Source organism: Carassius auratus, chromosome 18, assembly GCF_003368295.1.
Source record: "Carassius auratus strain Wakin chromosome 18, ASM336829v1, whole genome shotgun sequence".
In the NCBI taxonomy this organism is placed as follows: Eukaryota; Metazoa; Chordata; class Actinopteri; order Cypriniformes; family Cyprinidae; genus Carassius; species Carassius auratus.
The window spans coordinates 15035456-15057748 of record NC_039260.1 but is presented as its reverse complement, the minus strand read 5'-3'; the positions used below and the strand labels follow the sequence as shown (position 1 = coordinate 15057748).

At 42.2% G+C, this 22293-nt stretch overlaps 1 protein-coding gene across 1 annotated transcript; it reads right to left on the bottom strand.

Annotated features, from left to right (window-relative positions):
- Nucleotides 1–4730: 4730 nt before the first annotated feature.
- LOC113118820 (extracellular calcium-sensing receptor-like) lies at nucleotides 4731–8277 on the bottom strand. The gene is made up of 6 exons (XM_026288228.1): nucleotides 7945–8277; nucleotides 7423–7708; nucleotides 6512–7330; nucleotides 6121–6342; nucleotides 5847–5970; nucleotides 4731–5658 (listed from the first exon to the last, which is right to left on the bottom strand). Exons 1-6 carry the CDS (start codon nucleotides 8163–8165, stop codon nucleotides 4742–4744), a joined length of 2589 nt encoding a protein of 862 aa, XP_026144013.1. The 5' UTR covers nucleotides 8166–8277; the 3' UTR covers nucleotides 4731–4741.
- Between the last annotated feature and the right edge of the window lie 14016 nt (nucleotides 8278–22293).

Sequence of the window (22293 nt, the reverse complement as noted above, 5' to 3'; positions counted from 1 at the left end):
ACAGTTGAGTCTAGGTCCTTCCAGAGTTTACAATCTGTCTCTGAATTGCTTTGAATGGGGTAGAGAAAAGAAAATACCAAATGTACAGCCTGGAGAACTGGCATCTTCATCTCGACCCCTGCATGGAGTTCTGCTAAGCCAACTGGAAACTGGGGATCTGGGTGAAGGACTTTATAGAGGTATTGTACTGAAGCTGCTCTCTGCAGGGACCTGAAAGGACACACACACACACACACACCCACACACACACACACAAACGCACACTAGTCATATTTACACATACACAATATACAAGCACCACAAGTGCACATACATGACAGCAGATAATACACATCAATGTAAGGCCTGACAGTTAAATCTAGTAATTAAAATGGTTAATTTTACTTGAATATTATTAAAAAGTTTACTGCACTCAATAGAACAAGCTATGTCAACTCAATAACTGATTTTAAGGTCTAAAACATTTTCCCTGTACTGTATTTATTATTATTAAAAATATTAACAGTAAAATCACTTTTTTTCATTCTGACAGAAAAAAAAAAAACAACAACAGGGAAACCGCACTTTGTAAATGGAACTCGTTTGTTATATTTATAAAACTTGAGAAGTTTGTTTGGCATGTGGTGCATTTTCAAAGGCACACTATAAGTGCAGAGATCGAGTCTGTGAGCAGTATTTACAGTAAACTACACCAAGGCACTTGAGTGTTTTCTTTTTTTTTTTTAAAGAACCAAACCCAGACCCCTTTAAGTGGACCAAAATGTTGACCAAGTCAAATAGGATCCAGTTTTCTTTGTGTTCACACAGTCCCTGTTTCTAAAAGAGGATTCAGATTTTTTTTTTTTTTTTTCTACTTAAGCAGTAATGGTTTCTTAGACTTCTTTGTGTTGCTTTTTGGATCAGTTGAGTGTTTGATGGCCTAAGGCTTCCAAAATTTGATCCAGTTCACTTACACTCACTTGTTGTTAGTATTATTATTTTGTAAAATAATATTTCTTCAAATACTGTTGAATGAACTTACATTTGAACATGGAATATTATTCTATTCCTCTTTTGCACACAAATATAAGTTTTGTGCACCTTTGTAAATAATAATTATTTTTAATTGTTTTATTTTATAGCAGAAGGTACTGATGACATCAAGCATTTGCCTAGACTGTCCTGTCTCACCTGTTAGGATTGTCAGCAGACTGCTCACCTTCTGTGGTCTTTGCAGTTTTGTGGGAAGGTATAGTCAGATGCATAGCATAGCTTTATAAGAATAGCTGTGCTCCTAACTTGGTTCGGATGTCCCTCTTTCATCTGAAAATGAGTTTTCCATTTCTGTCAAACTTTGTGAGCATCCTGGGGTGTCAGTGGCTAGTGGCAATTTAGGTAAGTCTGTCACTTCCTTAGTGCTCTCCCACCATGTGGACAAGCATGTGCTGCAGCTGGAATTTAGTTCTCCAAAGTGTCTACTAAAGGGATGGCTTGAAGGGGGAACATTTCGCCAATTCTTTGGCCTACCTGTTTCACAAATAAGTGGGAGTGAGATTGTTCAATAGGCACACTTTTATACTTCTAAGTGCCAGCCCATGACATCACAGACATCAGTCCTTTTGGCAACAGTCCCCAAAGCAGGGCCGCTGCTGGCCAAATGGGTGCCCTAAGCAGAACTGTAATGTTGTCCCCCTCCCTCAAATATCACGGAAGTAAAAAACAAATCAAAACACCTACTATAAGGGATTGAGACACAACTTTAATAAAATATAGAAGTAAATAAATTGTAATTAAATTGTATTCTTTATAAATTACAATTGGAGCTATGTACCTATGGCTATAATTGTATTAACACTGTTGTCATATTGATGTAATTTCTCAATAATTTCTCTCTCTCACACACACAGACATACATACACACATACACACACACACACACACACACACACACTCACACAAGCAGTTTTACTATGATAAAACCAACTTTGGTAAAATTTTGGTAAAATTTGTGATGTCCACATGTTTTTGTTGAAGAAATTAAAGAGGCTGTAGAATTTCTATCACAAAAAAGGTGGCCAAAAAATGAAAGATTAAGTGGATATTTGAATTAAATGTTTGGTCATTATTAAACAAGGATTTGAACGTAATTGTAACAGCAGCAATTATCAGGCCTTTGGCTTCCTTTGCAGGCATTTGTAATTATTTATTGTACATACATTTTGTATTTTGTATTATGTATTTTAACAGTGTTATTCAATGAAACCATATGATTATTAATAATTAATACTATAGTTATTTATAGTAAAAAATACAGTGTTTTTGAACCATATTATAGTAAAGTGTATAGTATTTACAACACTTTGTAAAAGGATGCTATAGCATACAGTAGCATTAAATATAGTGAAACTGTAATGCATTCTGTTGTATACTTTAGTTTTTACTACAGTAAACTGTAGTGTATAGTATATTATACCCTATGGTTGTAACTTTATTGAGTCAAGTAATTTTTTATATTGCTACAGTTGTTATATTACCATAGCAACTATAAAATTACCACAACAAATTATATTATATTATTAAAGTAATATATTATGTTTCAAAAACTCTACAGTATTTACTATAAATTTATTTTTTGCAGGTGGGTATTACGTCATTGTTTTTATATAATGCATTTTAAGTTGTGGAAACTAGATTATTAAGGCAGATGTGGTGGTGGTGAAATTATTATTAAGACACGTTATTAACATCAACATCAACATCCAAAAAAAAATTCACAGGATTATGAATGTTAGTTTCCTGAAAGTGATGCACGGGCCTAATCTTTTTTTCTTTTTTTCAGCTCTTGATTGCTGATGTCTTTTATTGGTTATAGCCTAATTGTCCATCAACTGACCGTTTGCAAAGAGCTTGATTGACAGGTGATCTGACCAATCAGAACACAGAATAGTATGTGCCGCCACTCCTATCTGGCCGACACATATGGCCAGTCTCCATTGAAAACCATGTTTAAACCATGTTTAAAAAAGACTGACTGAATTGAAACTTTTTCATTATAGCTGAATATAAATGTGCAGAGGGTTAAGCTGTGCTGTTGTTGGCTGCCACAGTAATGGCAATAATCTAAGGAATTCCTTGAAAATACTTGTTTTGCGTACCAGAAAACTTGTCATGTTTGATGCTGTATGATCTATCAATGGTCTATGATAAGCTAAGCTAAAAGTGCTACCGCCAGACCCACAAAACGGCTAAATGGATTCAAAAGTGGTAAAACTCAACTTTTTAACTCTAGCTGAGTTGGAAAATGTGCCTTTTTTTTTTTTTAAAGTGGAGTGTTCCTTTAAGTGAACGTGAACAGGTGGGTGAAAACTGAATGAGTCAGTATTAAATGCATCCCTTATGTCTTAAAGGAACAGCATTCCCAGTTAAGTAGCTATCCGTGTTATTAATGTTAACCAAACAAAAGATGTTAAATAAATATTTCAAGTAAATCTACTGTATCTGAAAAACAAATTTTATTTGTATCCCTTTCGTATTTGTCTTATTCTGCTTCTTTTTCAAATTCTCTCAAATATATTAAATACATTATTTATAAACAACTATAATCTTTATAAGTTGCTCCCTTTTCACTACTGTTAAAGGGATAGTTCACCAAAAAATGAAAATTGTCATCATTTATTCAAGTTTTTACAAATTAAATCCTTAATTGCAATTTCTCATAAGCTTAATTCATTTGGTAAATCAAAGAGAGAAGAATTAATGACTAATTTTGTAGACTACATATAAAATAGCTATAAAATAGTTAAAAGAACTGTTGGTAACTTTAGCTTGACAAAAAGTAATGCTATGATTTTTCATTGACTAAAACTGTAATAAAAGTATGAAAGAATCAAATGACTGAAATGTGACAAAGACTATTAAAATTTTCGTTTAGGATAAAGACTAAGATTAAATCAAATATGGCTGTCAAAATTTACACTGTTCGGGTACAGAATTTTTTTTAATCAATACATACATAAGTACATAAGTTTCAGCAACATACAATTGTTTAAATTACAGAACTTATTAGATTTTTGTTGACAGCTACTTTGACTATGGGAGAGGCCACATTCACCTGTTACCTTACAATTACAGCAGTGTCCTTTTCAAATAATAATAATAATAAAAATAATAGTCTCTTCCTGATAATGACCCAGTAACATTCATATAATTTCCTGTGTTGTCACATTATTTGTCTTTAGAGAATACAGAGTTTATTTCTCTTCTGATGAAAAGGCAGATATGATTTGAACTTGATTGCAAAAATGTGGGTTTGAAGTGAGGAAAAATAAACAAATGTTTAGTCGTTATTGCAGTGTTCAATGAGTGAAAGAGGATGGATGTTTACATGTTTAGCTGTTCACTTTTTTATGACACATGGGCTTTTTATGCTCAGGGGATATAAAACAGTCATCTTTCATTTAATCAAAGTATAGAATAAGCACTGAAAGAAAAAAGAGAGGATGAGGTATTTCAAATAAAATGTTGGAAATAATTTGACCTGTTAAAAATACTAATGTTGTCTTAATCACGTTTTATAGAATTCATATTCTTTTATATTTGCAGAACAAAATACTTCTTTATTTACCCATTTATGCTGATGGAGTTATAAAAGTACAAAAAGCCATCTCAAAACAGTTTATTAAGGGGTTTAGTTGGAAATAAAGGAAAAAAAAATACTGTTATATAAACAGTGAAAATTATTCATTTTCAGTTGAGTCAGCATTCAATATTTTCTTTCTGAGTTGGATTTAGACATCAAATATCTCTTTGTATTTTTCTCAGGTTTAAGCAGAATAATGTAACACTTTGGAATGAAGATACATAGCAACAGGCCATAACTGGAGGCAAGAATGGCAAAAATCTCCACAGCCACGGTGTACTTTCCTGGTGAACTTACGTATGCTGGCACAAATGCAATCCAGACAGCACTGAAAATCAGCATGCTGAAAGTAATAAATTTAGCCTCATTGAAATTATCTGGGAGCTTTCGAGCAAAGAACGCCAGCACGAAGCAGACAGCTGCAAGCAGGCCGATGTATCCCAGCACTAGGGAGAAGGCCAGCGGAGAACCCACATCACATAAAAGAATAATCTGCGCAGTTTCATGAGTCATGAGCTTACATGGGACAGGAGGTGCCACACTCAGCCATGTGCAGCAAATCACAACTTGCACAGCTGTGCACAAGAAGATAATGCCACGCTGTTGTAGAGGGCCAAAACATTTCATTACATTAGTGCCAGGTAGGGTGGCTCTGAAAGCCATGAGTACAACCATAGTCTTCCCCAGGATGCAAGACAGACAGAGAGAGAATGCAATGCCAAATGCAGTGTGGCGAAGCCCGCAAGACCAGGATGTGGGCTGCCCAATAAAAGCTAGTGCACACAGAAAACAAAGCCACAGTGAACTAAGGATTAGGAAACTTAGCTCAGAGTTGTTAGCTCTGACTAGGGGTGTGTGCCGTTTAATGGCAAATATAAAAGCAACTGCGAGTGTGAAACAGGATCCCAGCAGAGCCACAGCCAGCAAAGTGATGCCCATTGTATCACTGTAGGAAAGGAAATCCACCAGTTTGGGGACACAGGTATCTCTTCTTGTATTGGACCAGAACTCAGGCAGGCACTTTTCACACTCTAAGGCATCTGAAATAAAGCATTATATATATATAATGATTTTTTTTAAAGAAAGAATATAAAAGATGTCCTCCACTATAAAGATGTATTGTGCACTGTAGCAAAATATATTTTCAACTTATCTAAATCAAACCTTCAAAATTATAATTTTCTTATACAATTAAACATCTGCAGGACATAGGTGATTTAGGACACACCTGTCTGATTGCTAACCTCCCCAGCTGCACAGACAATGCAGTCAAAGCAGCAGAGAGGAAAGTTTGGCCTAGTGGCCTTTCTAGTGCCTGGAGGACAGCTGTTGCTGCAGACAGACATAGGGACCTGCAATTCAGAGAGAAGATCAACTACAAAGATATACCTTATTAATTGTTGTGCAAACACAAGAGCTACAGGGAGAAAATGGATACAAATATCCACACTGAATACCAAAACCTCTCACAGATAAATAATGTTATTATAGTGGAGCAGTACTTGTTTCTGGTTTCCATTCCAGATTATGTTTTTCTCTTCAATTACTAGTTTGGGCTGCATCGTTTCATCAAATCTCCCCACAGTGGCGTACCGCACCTCCCCATTGCCACTGAGCTGCCAGTTAATGAGATCATACATGGCCACAGGATCTCCATTGCCATCAAACTTAGTCTCCTCACCAAAGACATTAGTAAAGCGGACATGCTTTAAATAATTCAGGAGCTTCATGTGTATGAGATACAGAAAGTTAAAAGGAGAAAAATAAACATAAAATGTTATATGGGAACAGTGGTAACATTTAATTCTATTATCTTATCTAGAAAACATTAATTTTAAAACACAAAGCTTACAGATATAAAAGTGAAATTAAGGGATAAACTGTGAATTTTACCTGCCATGGCTGTATGCTGCTGGTGTTGGGGCACAATCCACCAGGGAAAGGCCCTTTGCCTGGTTCACAGCGAAGCATTGAATCCAGAGCATTAGCAATGGCGTACACTGCCTTATAAACATTATAGGAGATTCTGAGCTGAGATACATCTGAGTAGATGTTACCTGTTTTGGCCAGTATTTCCGAGCCATTACAGGGGGGTCTATGAGAGGAGTCCTTATTACTTGTTCCTAGAGAACACTTAAACATCTCCTCCCAGAACTGCTGAACAAATGGATCCTGTGGGTATTTGGAGGGATGTAGCCGTAGCAGGAAAGGCTTCAGGCCAGGGATGTCAGCCCTGCGAATTGCATAGCCCATAGAGCCCTGTAGGATGGAATGGAATTCAGGAGTGGAGAGGACAGCTGCTGTTATCCAGGCCTCGCTGGCCAACCATTGAATATCAGTGAGGTTTTGCCGAAGGGCCTCCCAAAAGAGAGCTCTTGCATCTTGCTCTAAAGCAAAAACCAGCACCACACTTGTTCCTGATTCACGGATCCTCTGTACAATCCTGGAAATCTCTTTTTGGTCATGGTTTTTTGGGATAATTTCATAAAAAGCAATACATGCACCTAGTTTGGTCACCTCATCAATAAAAATTTGAGCACCACCACGGCCATAAGCATCATCCCCTGTGAATATGCCTAACCAACTCCAACCAAAGTGTCGCACCAGCTGTGCAAGAGCATCCACTTGGAAAAAGTCGCTAGGCATAGTCCTTAGAAATGCAGGAAACTCAAATTTATTACTGAGACATGCACAGCTGGAGAAATAGCTTACCTAGGAAGAGGGGAAGAGAGGAGAGAGCATAGCATATATGACTCAAAAACATGAATGCATCTCCAGGGATGCATTTAAAATTCACAACTCACCTGTGGAACATGAAAAACACCCAGGAAGCGTGCAACCACTAGGGATAATGTCGATCCTCCATCACCAATGACAACAGGCACCCTGCCCCAGCACTCTGAAATGCCTGTGCCCTCTATATTCCCATTCATCAGGGCCAAAGCTGTGCGGAGGGCATGGAAATGGGTACTGCATGAATCATAAATCTTATAACCCAAAGTTAAGTTGACTAGTAGCTGTCTATCTCTGTTGATCTCCTCTATGGCAAAAATCATGGTCTGCATCCATCTAAAGGTTCGGAAATTAAACCTTTTCAGGACAAAGTAAATTAATCAATTAAGTTTTAATGTTCAACACATTTCTTCAGTAAATGGTTAGGGTTGTGTACTGTTCAAAGTGCTGCGATATAAGAGAGAGAATGACAGTCTAAAATTTCATTAAGAAGCACAGAAGCAAATAGAAAACACCATAAAATGTAAAAAAAAAAAAAAAAAAAAAATGCAACATTGTAATATTTTGTGATAAGACTCTATTGACATACTGACCCTGAGCATCGCGTTGGATTTGACTCAGCAGTAAAAGATGAGGGAGATTCCAGTACACTGTCGTGCAAAGAGAAGAGGGCACCGATCATGATATCTCCTTCTTTGATCAGCACAGGAAGATCTGAGGTGCTGCGGATGAGTCGACAATTCTGAAGGAGCTGTGAAGAGATCAAAGTGCTGAGCAACAATGTCAAACACACATACACACTCTGAAATGCCATCCTTCCTCTGTAGACTTCACTGCTTGAACCAGACTATATACACCACTTTAAAACTTCATTGTACATACAGATGGATTCCCAAAATGATATGATGCCAGTATTTACACTTGAACGAACACACATTATAGCTCACCCTTGCCAACAGTGCACACAGGAATAACCTAAGCCCACTTTTATACTGAACCAAGAAGCAACCACAGATAAACTTACATTAACCAGACACATTCCCTGCGGGAATTACTCAATGCAAAGAAAAGTTCTCTCAGAACAATAGACTCATTTTTTTTGCACTGTCCTTCACACATATACATATATATATATATATATATATATATATATATATATATATATATATATATATATATATATATATATATATATATATATATATATATAAACACACACACACACACACACACACTTAACCAGAATATAAATAATATGAAATAAATGTTCTTTAGAATTTTAATTTTTGCCCCCTGCAAGATTACGTGGCTAGTAAACGAATTAATTTATCTCATAAATATGTTTTTGCTTTGGAATGAAAGACCAAATTACAGAATAGACAAAGTTATAGCACAACACAATACATTACAAAACATATCAGTTGTCACAATAACTGCCACAAGCTATGTTTAAATACATACACACAGAGGGAACTGGGGTATTCTAAATTGTAGCTCCAGGCTATAGTTTTCGTTGTCTTCACATTAATATTACCAGGAGACTGCTACTGCTGTATGCTAAGAGCACCCATGATGAGCTCTCCCAGTATTCTTAGTGTTAGATTACAGCATGGTATGTAAGAGGCTACTGTAAAATGCTATAGAGTTGAATGTTTGGAGAGGGTTTTGTAAAAGCATCATTTCATATATTGTCCAATTAATTTTAATATTCACAAGTCTTTAACCTGGAGACTGAGTCAAGTCTGAAGTCTTTGGTCACGAGTCGAGTCTCAAGTCATTTAATGGCTCACTAAAAAAATCCCCTCATGTCATCCCCATCATTATCCTCATGTACTGAAATCTTCCTATTTACAAATCTCTATAGAGAAAAAAAATATATGATCTATGATCTGCTTTGTAAAAAAAATAAAAATAAAATACAATTGGTGTTAGGGTGTAATGTACATCCACCCTGTTGTGTTTCAATATACATGATTACCATGTTTTACTGTAACCAAATTCTATACTAAAAGTCCAATACCATGACGCATACTGAAAAGTAGCAAAATAAGCCAGCAGAAAATGCATTTACAGAAAATAATGTTATTTAAGCAACATAAATTATTATACACAGCAGTAAGCAATGTATATATATATATATATATATATATATATATATATATATATATATATATATATACAGTATATATATATATATATATATATATATATATATATATATATATATATATATATATATATATATATATATATATATATATATATATATATATATAAACAACTCTTAATCAATAGCTAACCAGAGTATGTGAGCGGAGCTCGTAGTGCAGTAGTACAGTAGTAATCACGAGTGCAGTTCATGCCAACAACACATAATATAACAGCATATTTAGTTTATTCTTTCTAGATATAGATATTTTCAGCTGAAAGCATGAGTACTATATCACTTATTCAAACGCAATTGCTCTATCAATAATGCACTCAAACTTATGTTGCCTCATACAGTGCTGATTTAGCTGTATCCGTTATCGAATGAGCAGAAATCTGTAAGAAAAGCCTCAATTCATAGGTAAAATAACTGCCAAAAACGTAGCCTACTGTTATTTTCATCTCAAATTTAATTTGCACCACAAAAAGCAACAATCATACCTTTTAATGCAGGCAGCCATGTCATGAGGTAGAAAAAAAGTTTGCACACTAATGTTCCAATAAGCCACTTTAAAACTCTCTGCTATTATTATTTTTTTTATATATACATTATGAACAGAAGTGTGTTATTTTAAACATACCAAAATACTTAAAATGTGGAGCGAAGACTGAGCCGTATTTTTGATCAGCGGTGCGAGGAGTGTGAAATGGTGAACCCGGAGCGGACTGAAACTGAAGCGGAGTGATTATTAAAGGGGTCATATGATGATTTTGTAATCATAATTATTTTGTGTATTAGGTGCAACAGAATATATTTGTCAGACACAGACGAGGATACAGAGGATTCAGTGATAAGGTAGTTTAATGTGAATCAGAGGTTTCAGACACAGGTGAATCTTGACACGTGGATAGAACGGTGACAACAAAACTTCCCTTATGGTGAACGGTGATCCAGATGGTGCTCAGATGAAGACGATGGGGACAGGAAGACTGACGAGGATGAAGAGGGTTCAAGAGTTCAGGTAGGTTTAATAATGGCGTTCAGGCAAGTGAGGAGATCGGTGCAAGACCAGACGATGAGTGATGGTGACTGATGGCTTTATATGTGGTTCTGGTGATGATGCACAGGAGTTCAGAATTCGGGTGATTGGGGACGAGTGGGTGTGGTGTAAGTGTCCGATTCCGGGAGTGTAGAAGGTGTGGCTGTGACAGTACCCCCTCCTCCACGGGCGGCTCCTGACGGCTGGGATCTTGTGCGACGACGGGGTCTACCTCGGCCACGGGGAGCGGGGCGGTCTGGATGGTCTTGATGAAAGTCAGTGAGAAGGCTGGGGTCCAGGATGTCGTTACGATTAACCCAGCAACGCTCCTCCGGGCCGTAGTTTTCCCAGTCCACAAGGTACTCCAGTTGAGGACCCCGTCGTCGAGAGTCGAGGATAGCTCTCACCCGGAAGATGTCGTTGTCGTCTTCGATGGCCGGAGGAGGAGGTACGGCATCATCACCAGGTTCTGTGGATGGAGGAGACAAAGGTTCAGTGAAGGGTTTGGGGAGTGAGACATGGAATGAAGGTGAGATACGGTACTGTGCAGGGAGTTGGAGTCTATAGGTCACTTCATTCAGTTGCCGTTCAATAGTGAATGGTCCGATGTATCAGGGACTCAGCTTACGGCAGGGCAGTCGGAGGCGGATGTCCCTCGTCGAGAGCCAGACTTGTTGTCCAGGTTGGTATTGCGGCGTGGGTCCTCGACGAGCGTCCGCTTGCTCCTTATGCCTCCGCACTGCCCGCTGGAGATGCACGTGAGCCGAGTCCCAGACCCTCTCGCTCTGTCGGAACCAGTGATCTACCGCTGGGACCTGCGAGGGCTCACCTGACCATGGGAAGAGCGGAGGTTGGTATCCAAGGACACATTGGAAGGGGGTGAGCCCGATGGTAGATTGCTGGAGGGAGTTCTGAGCGTATTCAGCCCAGGGTAGGTACTGGCTCCAACAGTCCTGGTTACGGTGGCAGTAAATCCTCAGGAACCTCCCCAGCTCCTGAATCTTACGCTCCGTCTGGCCGTTGGTCTGAGGATGGTATCCCGAGGAGAGACTGACGGACACCCCTAGAAGACGGAAGAAAGCTGACCAGACTCTAGAGATGAATTGGGGGCCTCTGTCGGAGACGATATCTTCTGGGATGCCAAAGTGACGGAAGACGTTGTGGAATAGTGCCTCTGCCGCTTCGAACGCAGTGGGGAGTCCTTTGAGAGGGATGAGTTTACATGATTTTGAAAACCTGTCGACCACTACCAGTACACAGGTGTAGCCTTGAGAGAGAGGGAGGTCAGTCATGAAATCAATGCCGATATGGGTCCATGGACGTTCAGGAATGGGCAGAGGCACCAGTTTACCTTCCGGGAGTCTTCTAGGGGTGTCTGCTATGGCGCAGACGGAGCATCCTTTGAGGTAGCGGACCGTATCCAGAGCCATCGATGGCCACCAGTAACGCTGTTGTAGGAGCGAGAGGGTCCGCCTCCTGCCTGGGTGTCCAGAGCCCGGAGAGGTGTGAGCTAAGTCCAGGAGGGTAATCCGATGTTGAGGGGGGACGAAGAGTTTCCCTTCTGGACCTCCTGGCGGAGCAGGGTGTTGAAGGTTTTCCTTTGCAATCAGATGATCAATACTCCACTGGATAGGACTAACTATCATGGCTGGAGGGAGGATTGGTTCTGGAGATTCGGGTTCGGGATCTGCTTGATGAAGACGGGAGAGGGCGTCGGCTCTATTGTTCTGGGAGCCAGGGCGATAGGTGACCTTGAAGTTGAATCTCGTGAAGAACAAGGCCCATCTAGCTTGGCGATGATTCAGTCTTTTGGCTTCACGGAGGTATTCCAGGTTCTGGTGGTCGGTTACCACCTCGAAAGGGAACTGGGCTCCCTCCAGCCAGTGACGCCATTCTTCCAGAGCCAGCTTAATGGCCAGTAGTTCACGGTTACCGATGTCATAATTCTGCTCCGCCGGGGATAGCTTCTTCGAGAAGAAGGCACATGGATGGAGTCGTGGTGGATTCCCCTGCCGCTGGGAGAGGACTGCTCCGACCCCGGTGGATGAGGCATCCACTTCCACGATGAACTGGTGGCTGGGATCAGGGTGGATGAGGATTGGAGCGGTCTTGAAGGCTTGTTTGAGCAGGTGGAAAGCTTCAGTGGCCTCGGGGTTCCAGGACAGAGACTTGGGCCAGTTCCGGAGGAGAGAAGTTAGAGGGGAGCTGAGTTAACTGTAGTCCTTGATGAATCTTCGATAAAAGTTGGCAAAGCCCAGGAAGCGTTGAAGTTCTTTTATGGAGCCGGGTTGAGGCCAGTGTGTGATGGCGTCCACCTTCCCCTGGTCCATCTTCACGCCACATGGGTCGATGATGTAACCTAGGAACTGGACTGAGGGCGTATGGAACTCACATTTTTCGGATTTGAGGTAAAGGTGGTGTTCCCGGAGTTTTCGGAGTACGAGGATGACATGATGGTAATGTTCTTGCTTGGACGTGGAGTAGATGAGGATGTCGTCGATGTAGACAATTACGAATTTGTTAAGGTAATCTCTGAAGACTTCATTCATGTAGTTTTGGAAGACGGATGGACTGTTGGATAACCCATACGGCATGACCCGGTATTCATAGTGCCCGGAAGGAGTGATGAAAGCGGTCTTCCATTCGTCCCCCTTCCGGATGCGGATTAGGTTGTAGGCGCTCCTCAAGTCCAGTTTCGTGAAGATCCTGGCTCCGCGTAGTTGTTCCAACGCCGCTGGGACCAGGGGAAGAGGATAACTGAATTTGATGGTTTGTGAATTGAGGTGGCGATAATCGATGCACGGCCTCAAGCCTCCGTCCTTCTTGGCCACGAAGAAGAAGCTGGAAGCGGCAGGGGAAGAAGATGGTCGGATGAACTCCTGAGCGAGGGCTTCCTGTATATACTCCTCCATGGCCTTCTGCTCCGGGATGGACAGGGGATAGATTCGTCCTTTAGGAAGGGTTGCTCCAGGCAGGAGGTCAATGGCGCAGTCCCATGGCCTATGAGGTGGTAGCTTCGTTGCCAACCGCTTACTGAACACATCCTGGAACGCCCGATATTCAGGAGGGATGATATGATCCATCTTCGTGTCGGGGCTCTCCACTGATGTGGACTGGACCGGTAGGGAAGACTTCCTTAAGGGAGGACTGACCTTGGGGATTTTAGCTGGAGGAGTGATGCAGGTATGATGGCAGGACATTCCCCATTTCAGGAACTCGCCAGTGGGCCAATGGATGTGAGGTTGGTGGAGGTTAAGCCAGGGGCGTCCCAGGATGATGTCTGCGGTGGATTCCTCCAGCACCATGAACGTGATGTCTTCTTCGTGCAGGAGTCCCACGCGGAGGATGATTGTGGGGGAGAAATAGTGGACACGACCCTTGCCCAGCGGCTTTCCCTGTATGGTGGTTACTTTGAGTTCGACAGGGCTTCGGTGATGTTTGGCGTTGAGACGAGTTAAGGTTTGCCGGTTGATGAAGTTCCCCGCCGAACCGGAGTCGATGAGGGCTTGTACTGAAACAGAAGAGCAAAGGTGTCTTAGAGTAACCCAGGTCTTAGTTAGATGAGCAGTTTGAGGAGGTATATGGATGGTACTCACCGCTGGGTGTGGAGGTCGAACTGGACAGGATGGTAAGAGGTGTCCATCTCCCCCACAATAGAGACATAGCCCGGCGTTGATCCTCCGCTGACGTTCCGATGCAGACAGATGGTGAGAGTCCACTTGCATGGGTTCAGGTGCTGGAGGAGCGACAGATGGTATAGCGGGCGGAGGAAGTACAGCGGGAGTGAGCGGATGACAGGCAGTGAGTCTCTGGGCAACTCGAATGGATTTCTGAATGAGATTCTCTAGTCCTAGTGAGTCTTCGTACACAACTATCAAACTTTGTATCTTGTCATTCAATCCGTGGCGATATGCTGTAATTAAGGCAGTTTCATTCCAGCCGCTTATGTAAGCGAGAGTACGGAAGCGTATGGCATAATCACTCACAGATTCATCTCTCTGTTGGTGAATGGTAAATAATTGGTCATGGACAGACAATGCAGAAGTTTGATGGCCAAAGACGGATTTTAACTGGGAACAGAAGTTAGTGACGGATCCAAGGGCAGGTGAGTTCGAGTCCCAGAGAGATTCAGCCCATTGGAGGGCCTTACCTGAGAGTAGGTTGATGATGAAGGCTACTCGACTGTGTTCGGAGGTGAATAAATGAGAGTTGGATTCCATATAGAGGGAACACTGTAGCAGGAACCCGCTGCAGTCCTCCGCCGTGCCGCTGTATGTCGCTGGTTTGGCCATGGGACTCGCAGGGGCAACTGAAGAAGTGACCGGAGTTGTAGCGGTGTTTGAGTTGTTGACAGCCGTTGAAGAAGGGGGAGTTTGTTGCATCAGTGAGGACTGTACAGCGTGAACCAGTTGCGTGAAGGGATCCGCGGTGCGGTCCTCGCCCGTGTCCGAAGAGCTCTGCATGCGGTCTGGTCTTCTGTCAGACACAGACGAGGACACAGAGGATTCAGTGATAAGGTAGTTTAATGTGAATCAGAGGTTTCAGACACAGGTGAATCTTGACACGTGGATAGAACGGTGACAACACAACTTCCCTTATGGTGAACGGTGATCCAGATGGTGCTCAGATGAAGACGATGGGGACAGGAAGACTGACGAGGATGAAGAGGGTTCAAGAGTTCAGGTAGGTTTAATAATGGCGTTCAGGCAAGTGAGGAGATCGGTGCAAGACCAGACGATGAGTGATGGTGACTGATGGCTTTATATGTGGTTCTGGTGATGATGCACAGGAGTTCAGAATTCGGGTGATTGGGGACGAGTGGGTGTGGCGTAAGTGTCCGATTCCGGGAGTGTAGAAGGTGTGGCTGTGACAATATTGACCTGCTTTAATGTTCAAAAAATATTTTTCTAATAATCTAAGTCCTCTATGCCCCGCCTTTCTCAAACACATTGTTTTCTACAAAGTCCCTCCTTCCGACCAGTGCAGTCTGCTCTGATTGGACAACTAAACCAAGGCATTGTGATTGGCCGAACACTGCAAGCACTCGTCGGAAATATAACAACCCTTTCTATATTTGCGAGCTTCATCTTTCAAAATAAATGTAAAGACAGTTAATAATGTCCTTAGTTTTACCATAAGTTCAAGCTCAAAAGGGGAACGGTTGTCCGTAAAATGTATTGTTGTTCTGTTGTAAGTATGTAACGACTGGAAGGAGGTAAGGAAGCAAGTGCGAGTTGATGAAATTTATTAAACAGTCATACAAACAAATAACATGGAGACAGGAGGCTGGGTGAGTGCTGTAGGTCTGGTAGCGATCCGGGGAGTGACATGTGATGGGGTTCCGAGACGAAGACAATCCAACGATGAGAAGAAACATGAAACGGGAATAAGAAAAACAGGAAGTAACACTGGGACTGCATACAACGCTCTGACAAACACAAGACAAAAGACAGGGCAACAGGCACGTGCAGGGGGGGGGGGGTGTTGGGTGCTTGAGCACCTGCCCCTTTGCCCCTTGGTGCCCAAAGTGCCCTTTTGTCAAAGCAAAATTTTCTCATATTTTTTTTTTTTTTTTTGTCATAACGTACCCTTTTGTGAATGCCTGCCCATGCCCAATCTAAATTTTAGTAAAATTTCTGAATAATAATTTAGCCGTCAATAAGATGTCCCACATGATGACCTTTCACCTGACGACGACTGGGAAGATTCGTCACGCCGCGCGCGCATTTTTTAATTGCTAGAGGATATTTTCAACACTGCGGAAGCTGGTAAGTGGTGTTTCATTCTCAGCGAAGTGATTTTTATTTTTATTTACTTATTATTATTTTACAAGAACGACGTGATGTGAGAACATGCAGATATGTTGCAGTGTGTAGCTGTAGTGTAGAAGTAACGTTAGCGTGCTGTTTGAGGGAGAATCGTTTCACAGGCATCGAGGGCAGAAGCGTCATGCCCATTCAAAGAGTTCTGGGCAAAGTGGATTTTAAATGCAGCTTCCAAATTCAACGCTAAATTCAAATCTGTGTTCACTGGATGGAGCTGAGCCAGAGACGGCGCGTTCGTATAACGCTTCATGATAACCAATCAGAAACGATTCTGTTGCGCTTATAAATGCAAACGTGCAGAAGAGTCGTCACTAAAACGCGGTGTTATGTTCACTTGCTAGCTGACTGAATTATTTAGCGAATTCTCTCATCAGAAACAACAAAAGTGCAGATGTGCATAATGTAATGTAAAGTGCTTCAGTGATTTTAATGGGAGTTTTTGAGAGTGCCTGAACTCTGGCTAGACTGAATGAAAATGTTCTTTGATAATGTAAATTTTCTTTACTCTCTGTAAAATGAAAGTGTTAAAATAAGTAACTTACAATACTGTTATTAAAATTTACATTAAATGCAAATTCAGTCATATTGAAAATATTATATGGCACTTAAGTAAAAAGTCTGGGTATTATGTGTAACGTTAGTTAATAGATTATACTACTTTTCCATATATTGATCAAATAACAATCTATAAAGGTGCAAAACGCATTTACTTTCACGTTTGAGAATCGAGATATTTCCTGATATATTAAGCATGTTTAGAATTGTTTTGAATTAAAGGAAAAATAAATAAAACATAATCCTATATCAGTTATACAGTGCTTTCGTAGCATGACTTATACCCCCCAATGTGCCCCCTCAAAAACCATGAATGCATGACGCCCCTGATCGAGGGGTCTGGTCTTTTTATGTTATTTGACTAAACTTTTATTATATTATAGTATTTATTTATTTTTTAACACGCAGAGTGCCTTAAAAATATTTATCATAACACTGGTAAGGTTTATTCAGATTTTCTCATTGTCTGAATTATCATTATGAAAATAAAAACAATTCAGAAAGGAATTAAAATATAATTATATTTTAAATGTGACACAAATATATATTTTTTCTACAATAGCAAAAGTGTTTACGACAGCAAGACCTCTTTAGCCTGTAAACTCAATAATATCTCTCTGGAAATAAATTTACAAATATCAATGTCAATATAAAATGAATAATATACCTGACCTGCCATCAAAGTGCAGTGTCAAGGAGATGAATAACACATGTAGCCTGTCATTTGTTAACATTGCAAAGGTGTTCAATTTTAGACAACAAGAACTACTACAGTAATAATAATATTAATCACTATATTCCAGTGTATCAGTTGTTTCATGTTTTGTATCAACATTTAAGGTGGACTTATTGATTAGGTGCAAGAGTAGTACTGATGGTTAAAATAATAGATTAATGCTGAAATAGTAAATTGAGCCTTGTTCCTAGATGGACAGAGAGTGGAAAGTAATAGATCAGATGAGGAGATGGAGATAGAGGAATAAAAGAGGAAAATGTAAGTGACAGAAAGAGAACAGGGAACAGCAAGCCAGAAGACAGAGGCTGGTGAGAAAGAGGAAAATGTAGAGGCACAAGTGTTTTCTATAGGTTTTACTATAACAGCTGTTCTTAATTATTCTGTGGAACAGAGAAGAAAAAGGCATCAGGTTGGGACAATTTAAGACATTTCAGTTTCTAATCCCAGAGTTATTATTAGGTGGAAATAATAATAATTATTATTTTTTTTACTTTTAAACTTAAAATTGTCTCTTCTAATATGTTTCTTTTTCAAAAGTGCATCACAGCATTTGCTGCCGTATCAATACATAATCATCCATATCGACACGTGAATCGACAAGGAATGCATCACAATATATTGCTGTATTGATATTTTGAACCGCGCTATTTAAACCTTGTTCCATGTGCCCCTTTTATACTTTGAGCACCTGCCCCTCCAAAGGTCCAAAAACTTGCACGGATGCATCTTGTCATCTGAGGCAGCACGTTGAGAAAGAACTGCAACTACTCCCACCTCTGATGCGTCAACGACCACGAACTGACATGTGGGATCAGGGGCTACTAAGATGGGAACCGAAACGAAGCGGCCCTTGAGGTTGGAAAATACAGTTTCGGCTGTGTTAGACCACCTGAACGCAATACTGGGGGAGGTCAAGGCGGTCAGAGGTGAGACTAGTTGGCTGAAATTGTGAAAAAAACACAGATAAAAATTGGTGAACCCCAGAAACCGCTGTAGGGCCTTACGGGAATCTGGATTTGGCCAATCTATCACAGCCTTAACCTTGTCAGGATCCATACGTATTCCCTCAGATGAGACAATATACCCTAGGAAGGGAACAGACTGTGCATGGAATACGCATTTCTCGGCCTTGACAAAAAGCCCATTCTCTAGTTCAGTGGTTTTCAACCTGTGGGCAACTCCCCCCTTGTGGGTCGCGATGGTATTGCAGGTGGGCCGCCAATTACTAATAAAATAAATAATAATATATTTTTATATATAATTAACCCTTGTTGATTGTTCAAATTCACTACCCTTTCGATCGAGTTGTTCGTGGATGAAAACATCCACTCAATTAAACTGCTGTAAAAATTTATCAGATTCATATTTTTTTCAATTTTTTTTTGCATAAATCTGTTAATCAACTTCAGTCCTGATTAAAACTACCAAATTTTTTTCAAACATTCGATGGCCACCAGTAACGCTGTTGTAGGAGCGAGAGGGTCCGCCTCCTGCCTGGGTGTCCAGAGCCCGGAGAGGTGTGAGCTAAGTCCAGGAGGGTAATCCGATGTTGAGGGGGGACGAAGAGTTTCCCTTCTGGACCTCCTGGCGGAGCAGGGTGTTGAAGGTTTTCCTTTGCAATCAGATGATCAATACTCCACTGGATAGGACTAACTATCATGGCTGGAGGGAGGATTGGTTCTGGAGATTCGGGTTCGGGATCTGCTTGATGAAGACGGGAGAGGGCGTCGGCTCTATTGTTCTGGGAGCCAGGGCGATAGGTGACCTTGAAGTTGAATCTCGTGAAGAACAAGGCCCATCTAGCTTGGCGATGATTCAGTCTTTTGGCTTCACGGAGGTATTCCAGGTTCTGGTGGTCGGTTACCACCTCGAAAGGGAACTGGGCTCCCTCCAGCCAGTGACGCCATTCTTCCAGAGCCAGCTTAATGGCCAGTAGTTCACGGTTACCGATGTCATAATTCTGCTCCGCCGGGGATAGCTTCTTCGAGAAGAAGGCACATGGATGGAGTCGTGGTGGATTCCCCTGCCGCTGGGAGAGGACTGCTCCGACCCCGGTGGATGAGGCATCCACTTCCACGATGAACTGGTGGCTGGGATCAGGGTGGATGAGGATTGGAGCGGTCTTGAAGGCTTGTTTGAGCAGGTGGAAAGCTTCAGTGGCCTCGGGGTTCCAGGACAGAGACTTGGGCCGGTTCCGGAGGAGAGAAGTTAGAGGGGAGCTGAGTTAACTGTAGTCCTTGATGAATCTTCGATAAAAGTTGGCAAAGCCCAGGAAGCGTTGAAGTTCTTTTATGGAGCCGGGTTGAGGCCAGTGTGTGATGGCGTCCACCTTCCCCTGGTCCATCTTCACGCCACATGGGTCGATGATGTAACCTAGGAACTGGACTGAGGGCGTATGGAACTCACATTTTTCGGATTTGAGGTAAAGGTGGTGTTCCCGGAGTTTTCGGAGTACGAGGATGACATGATGGTAATGTTCTTGCTTGGACGTGGAGTAGATGAGGATGTCGTCGATGTAGACAATTACGAATTTGTTAAGGTAATCTCTGAAGACTTCATTCATGTAGTTTTGGAAGACGGATGGACTGTTGGATAACCCATACGGCATGACCCGGTATTCATAGTGCCCGGAAGGAGTGATGAAAGCGGTCTTCCATTCGTCCCCCTTCCGGATGCGGATTAGGTTGTAGGCGCTCCTCAAGTCCAGTTTCGTGAAGATCCTGGCTCCGCGTAGTTGTTCCAACGCCGCTGGGACCAGGGGAAGAGGATAACTGAATTTGATGGTTTGTGAATTGAGGTGGCGATAATCGATGCACGGCCTCAAGCCTCCGTCCTTCTTGGCCACGAAGAAGAAGCTGGAAGCGGCAGGGGAAGAAGATGGTCGGATGAACTCCTGAGCGAGGGCTTCCTGTATATACTCCTCCATGGCCTTCTGCTCCGGGATGGACAGGGGATAGATTCGTCCTTTAGGAAGGGTTGCTCCAGGCAGGAGGTCAATGGCGCAGTCCCATGGCCTATGAGGTGGTAGCTTCGTTGCCAACCGCTTACTGAACACATCCTGGAACGCCCGATATTCAGGAGGGATGATATGATCCATCTTCGTGTCGGGGCTCTCCACTGATGTGGACTGGACCGGTAGGGAAGACTTCCTTAAGGGAGGACTGACCTTGGGGATTTTAGCTGGAGGAGTGATGCAGGTATGATGGCAGGACATTCCCCATTTCAGGAACTCGCCAGTGGGCCAATGGATGTGAGGTTGGTGGAGGTTAAGCCAGGGGCGTCCCAGGATGATGTCTGCGGTGGATTCCTCCAGCACCATGAACGTGATGTCTTCTTCGTGCAGGAGTCCCACGCGGAGGATGATTGTGGGGGAGAAATAGTGGACACGACCCTTGCCCAGCGGCTTTCCCTGTATGGTGGTTACTTTGAGTTCGACAGGGCTTCGGTGATGTTTGGCGTTGAGACGAGTTAAGGTTTGCCGGTTGATGAAGTTCCCCGCCGAACCGGAGTCGATGAGGGCTTGTACTGAAACAGAAGAGCAAAGGTGTCTTAGAGTAACCCAGGTCTTAGTTAGATGAGCAGTTTGAGGAGGTATATGGATGGTACTCACCGCTGGGTGTGGAGGTCGAACTGGACAGGATGGTAAGAGGTGTCCATCTCCCCCACAATAGAGACATAGCCCGGCGTTGATCCTCCGCTGACGTTCCGATGCAGACAGATGGTGAGAGTCCACTTGCATGGGTTCAGGTGCTGGAGGAGCGACAGATGGTATAGCGGGCGGAGGAAGTACAGCGGGAGTGAGCGGATGACAGGCAGTGAGTCTCTGGGCAACTCGAATGGATTTCTGAATGAGATTCTCTAGTCCTAGTGAGTCTTCGTACACAACTATCAAACTTTGTATCTTGTCATTCAATCCGTGGCGATATGCTGTAATTAAGGCAGTTTCATTCCAGCCGCTTATGTAAGCGAGAGTACGGAAGCGTATGGCATAATCACTCACAGATTCATCTCTCTGTTGGTGAATGGTAAATAATTGGTCATGGACAGACAATGCAGAAGTTTGATGGCCAAAGACGGATTTTAACTGGGAACAGAAGTTAGTGACGGATCCAAGGGCAGGTGAGTTCGAGTCCCAGAGAGATTCAGCCCATTGGAGGGCCTTACCTGAGAGTAGGTTGATGATGAAGGCTACTCGACTGTGTTCGGAGGTGAATAAATGAGAGTTGGATTCCATATAGAGGGAACACTGTAGCAGGAACCCGCTGCAATCCTCCGCCGTGCCGCTGTATGTCGCTGGTTTGGCCATGGGACTCGCAGGGGCAACTGAAGAAGTGACCGGAGTTGTAGCGGTGTTTGAGTTGTTGACAGCCGTTGAAGAAGGGGGAGTTTGTTGCATCAGTGAGGACTGTACAGCGTGAACCAGTTGCGTGAAGGGATCCGCGGTCCTCGCCCGTGTCCGAAGAGCTCTGCATGCGGTCTGGTCTTCTGTCAGACACAGACGAGGAAACAGAGGATTCAGTGATAAGGTAGTTTAATGTGAATCAGAGGTTTCAGACACAGGTGAATCTTGACACGTGGATAGAACGGTGACAACACAACTTCCCTTATGGTGAACGGTGATCCAGATGGTGCTCAGAT

Excerpts from the sequence above, each read along its gene's own strand:
- LOC113118820 (XM_026288228.1), bottom strand. The coding sequence starts at position 8,165 with ATGGCATTTCAGAGTGTGTATGTGTGTTTGACATTGTTGCTCAGCACT. Across the intron at positions 7,331-7,422 it reads GTGTTTTTCATGTTCCACAG|GTAAGCTATTTCTCCAGCTG; the intron begins GTGAGTTGTGAA and ends CCCTCTTCCTAG. Across the intron at positions 6,343-6,511 it reads GCAGCATACAGCCATGGCAG|CTCCTGAATTATTTAAAGCA; the intron begins GTAAAATTCACA and ends ATACACATGAAG.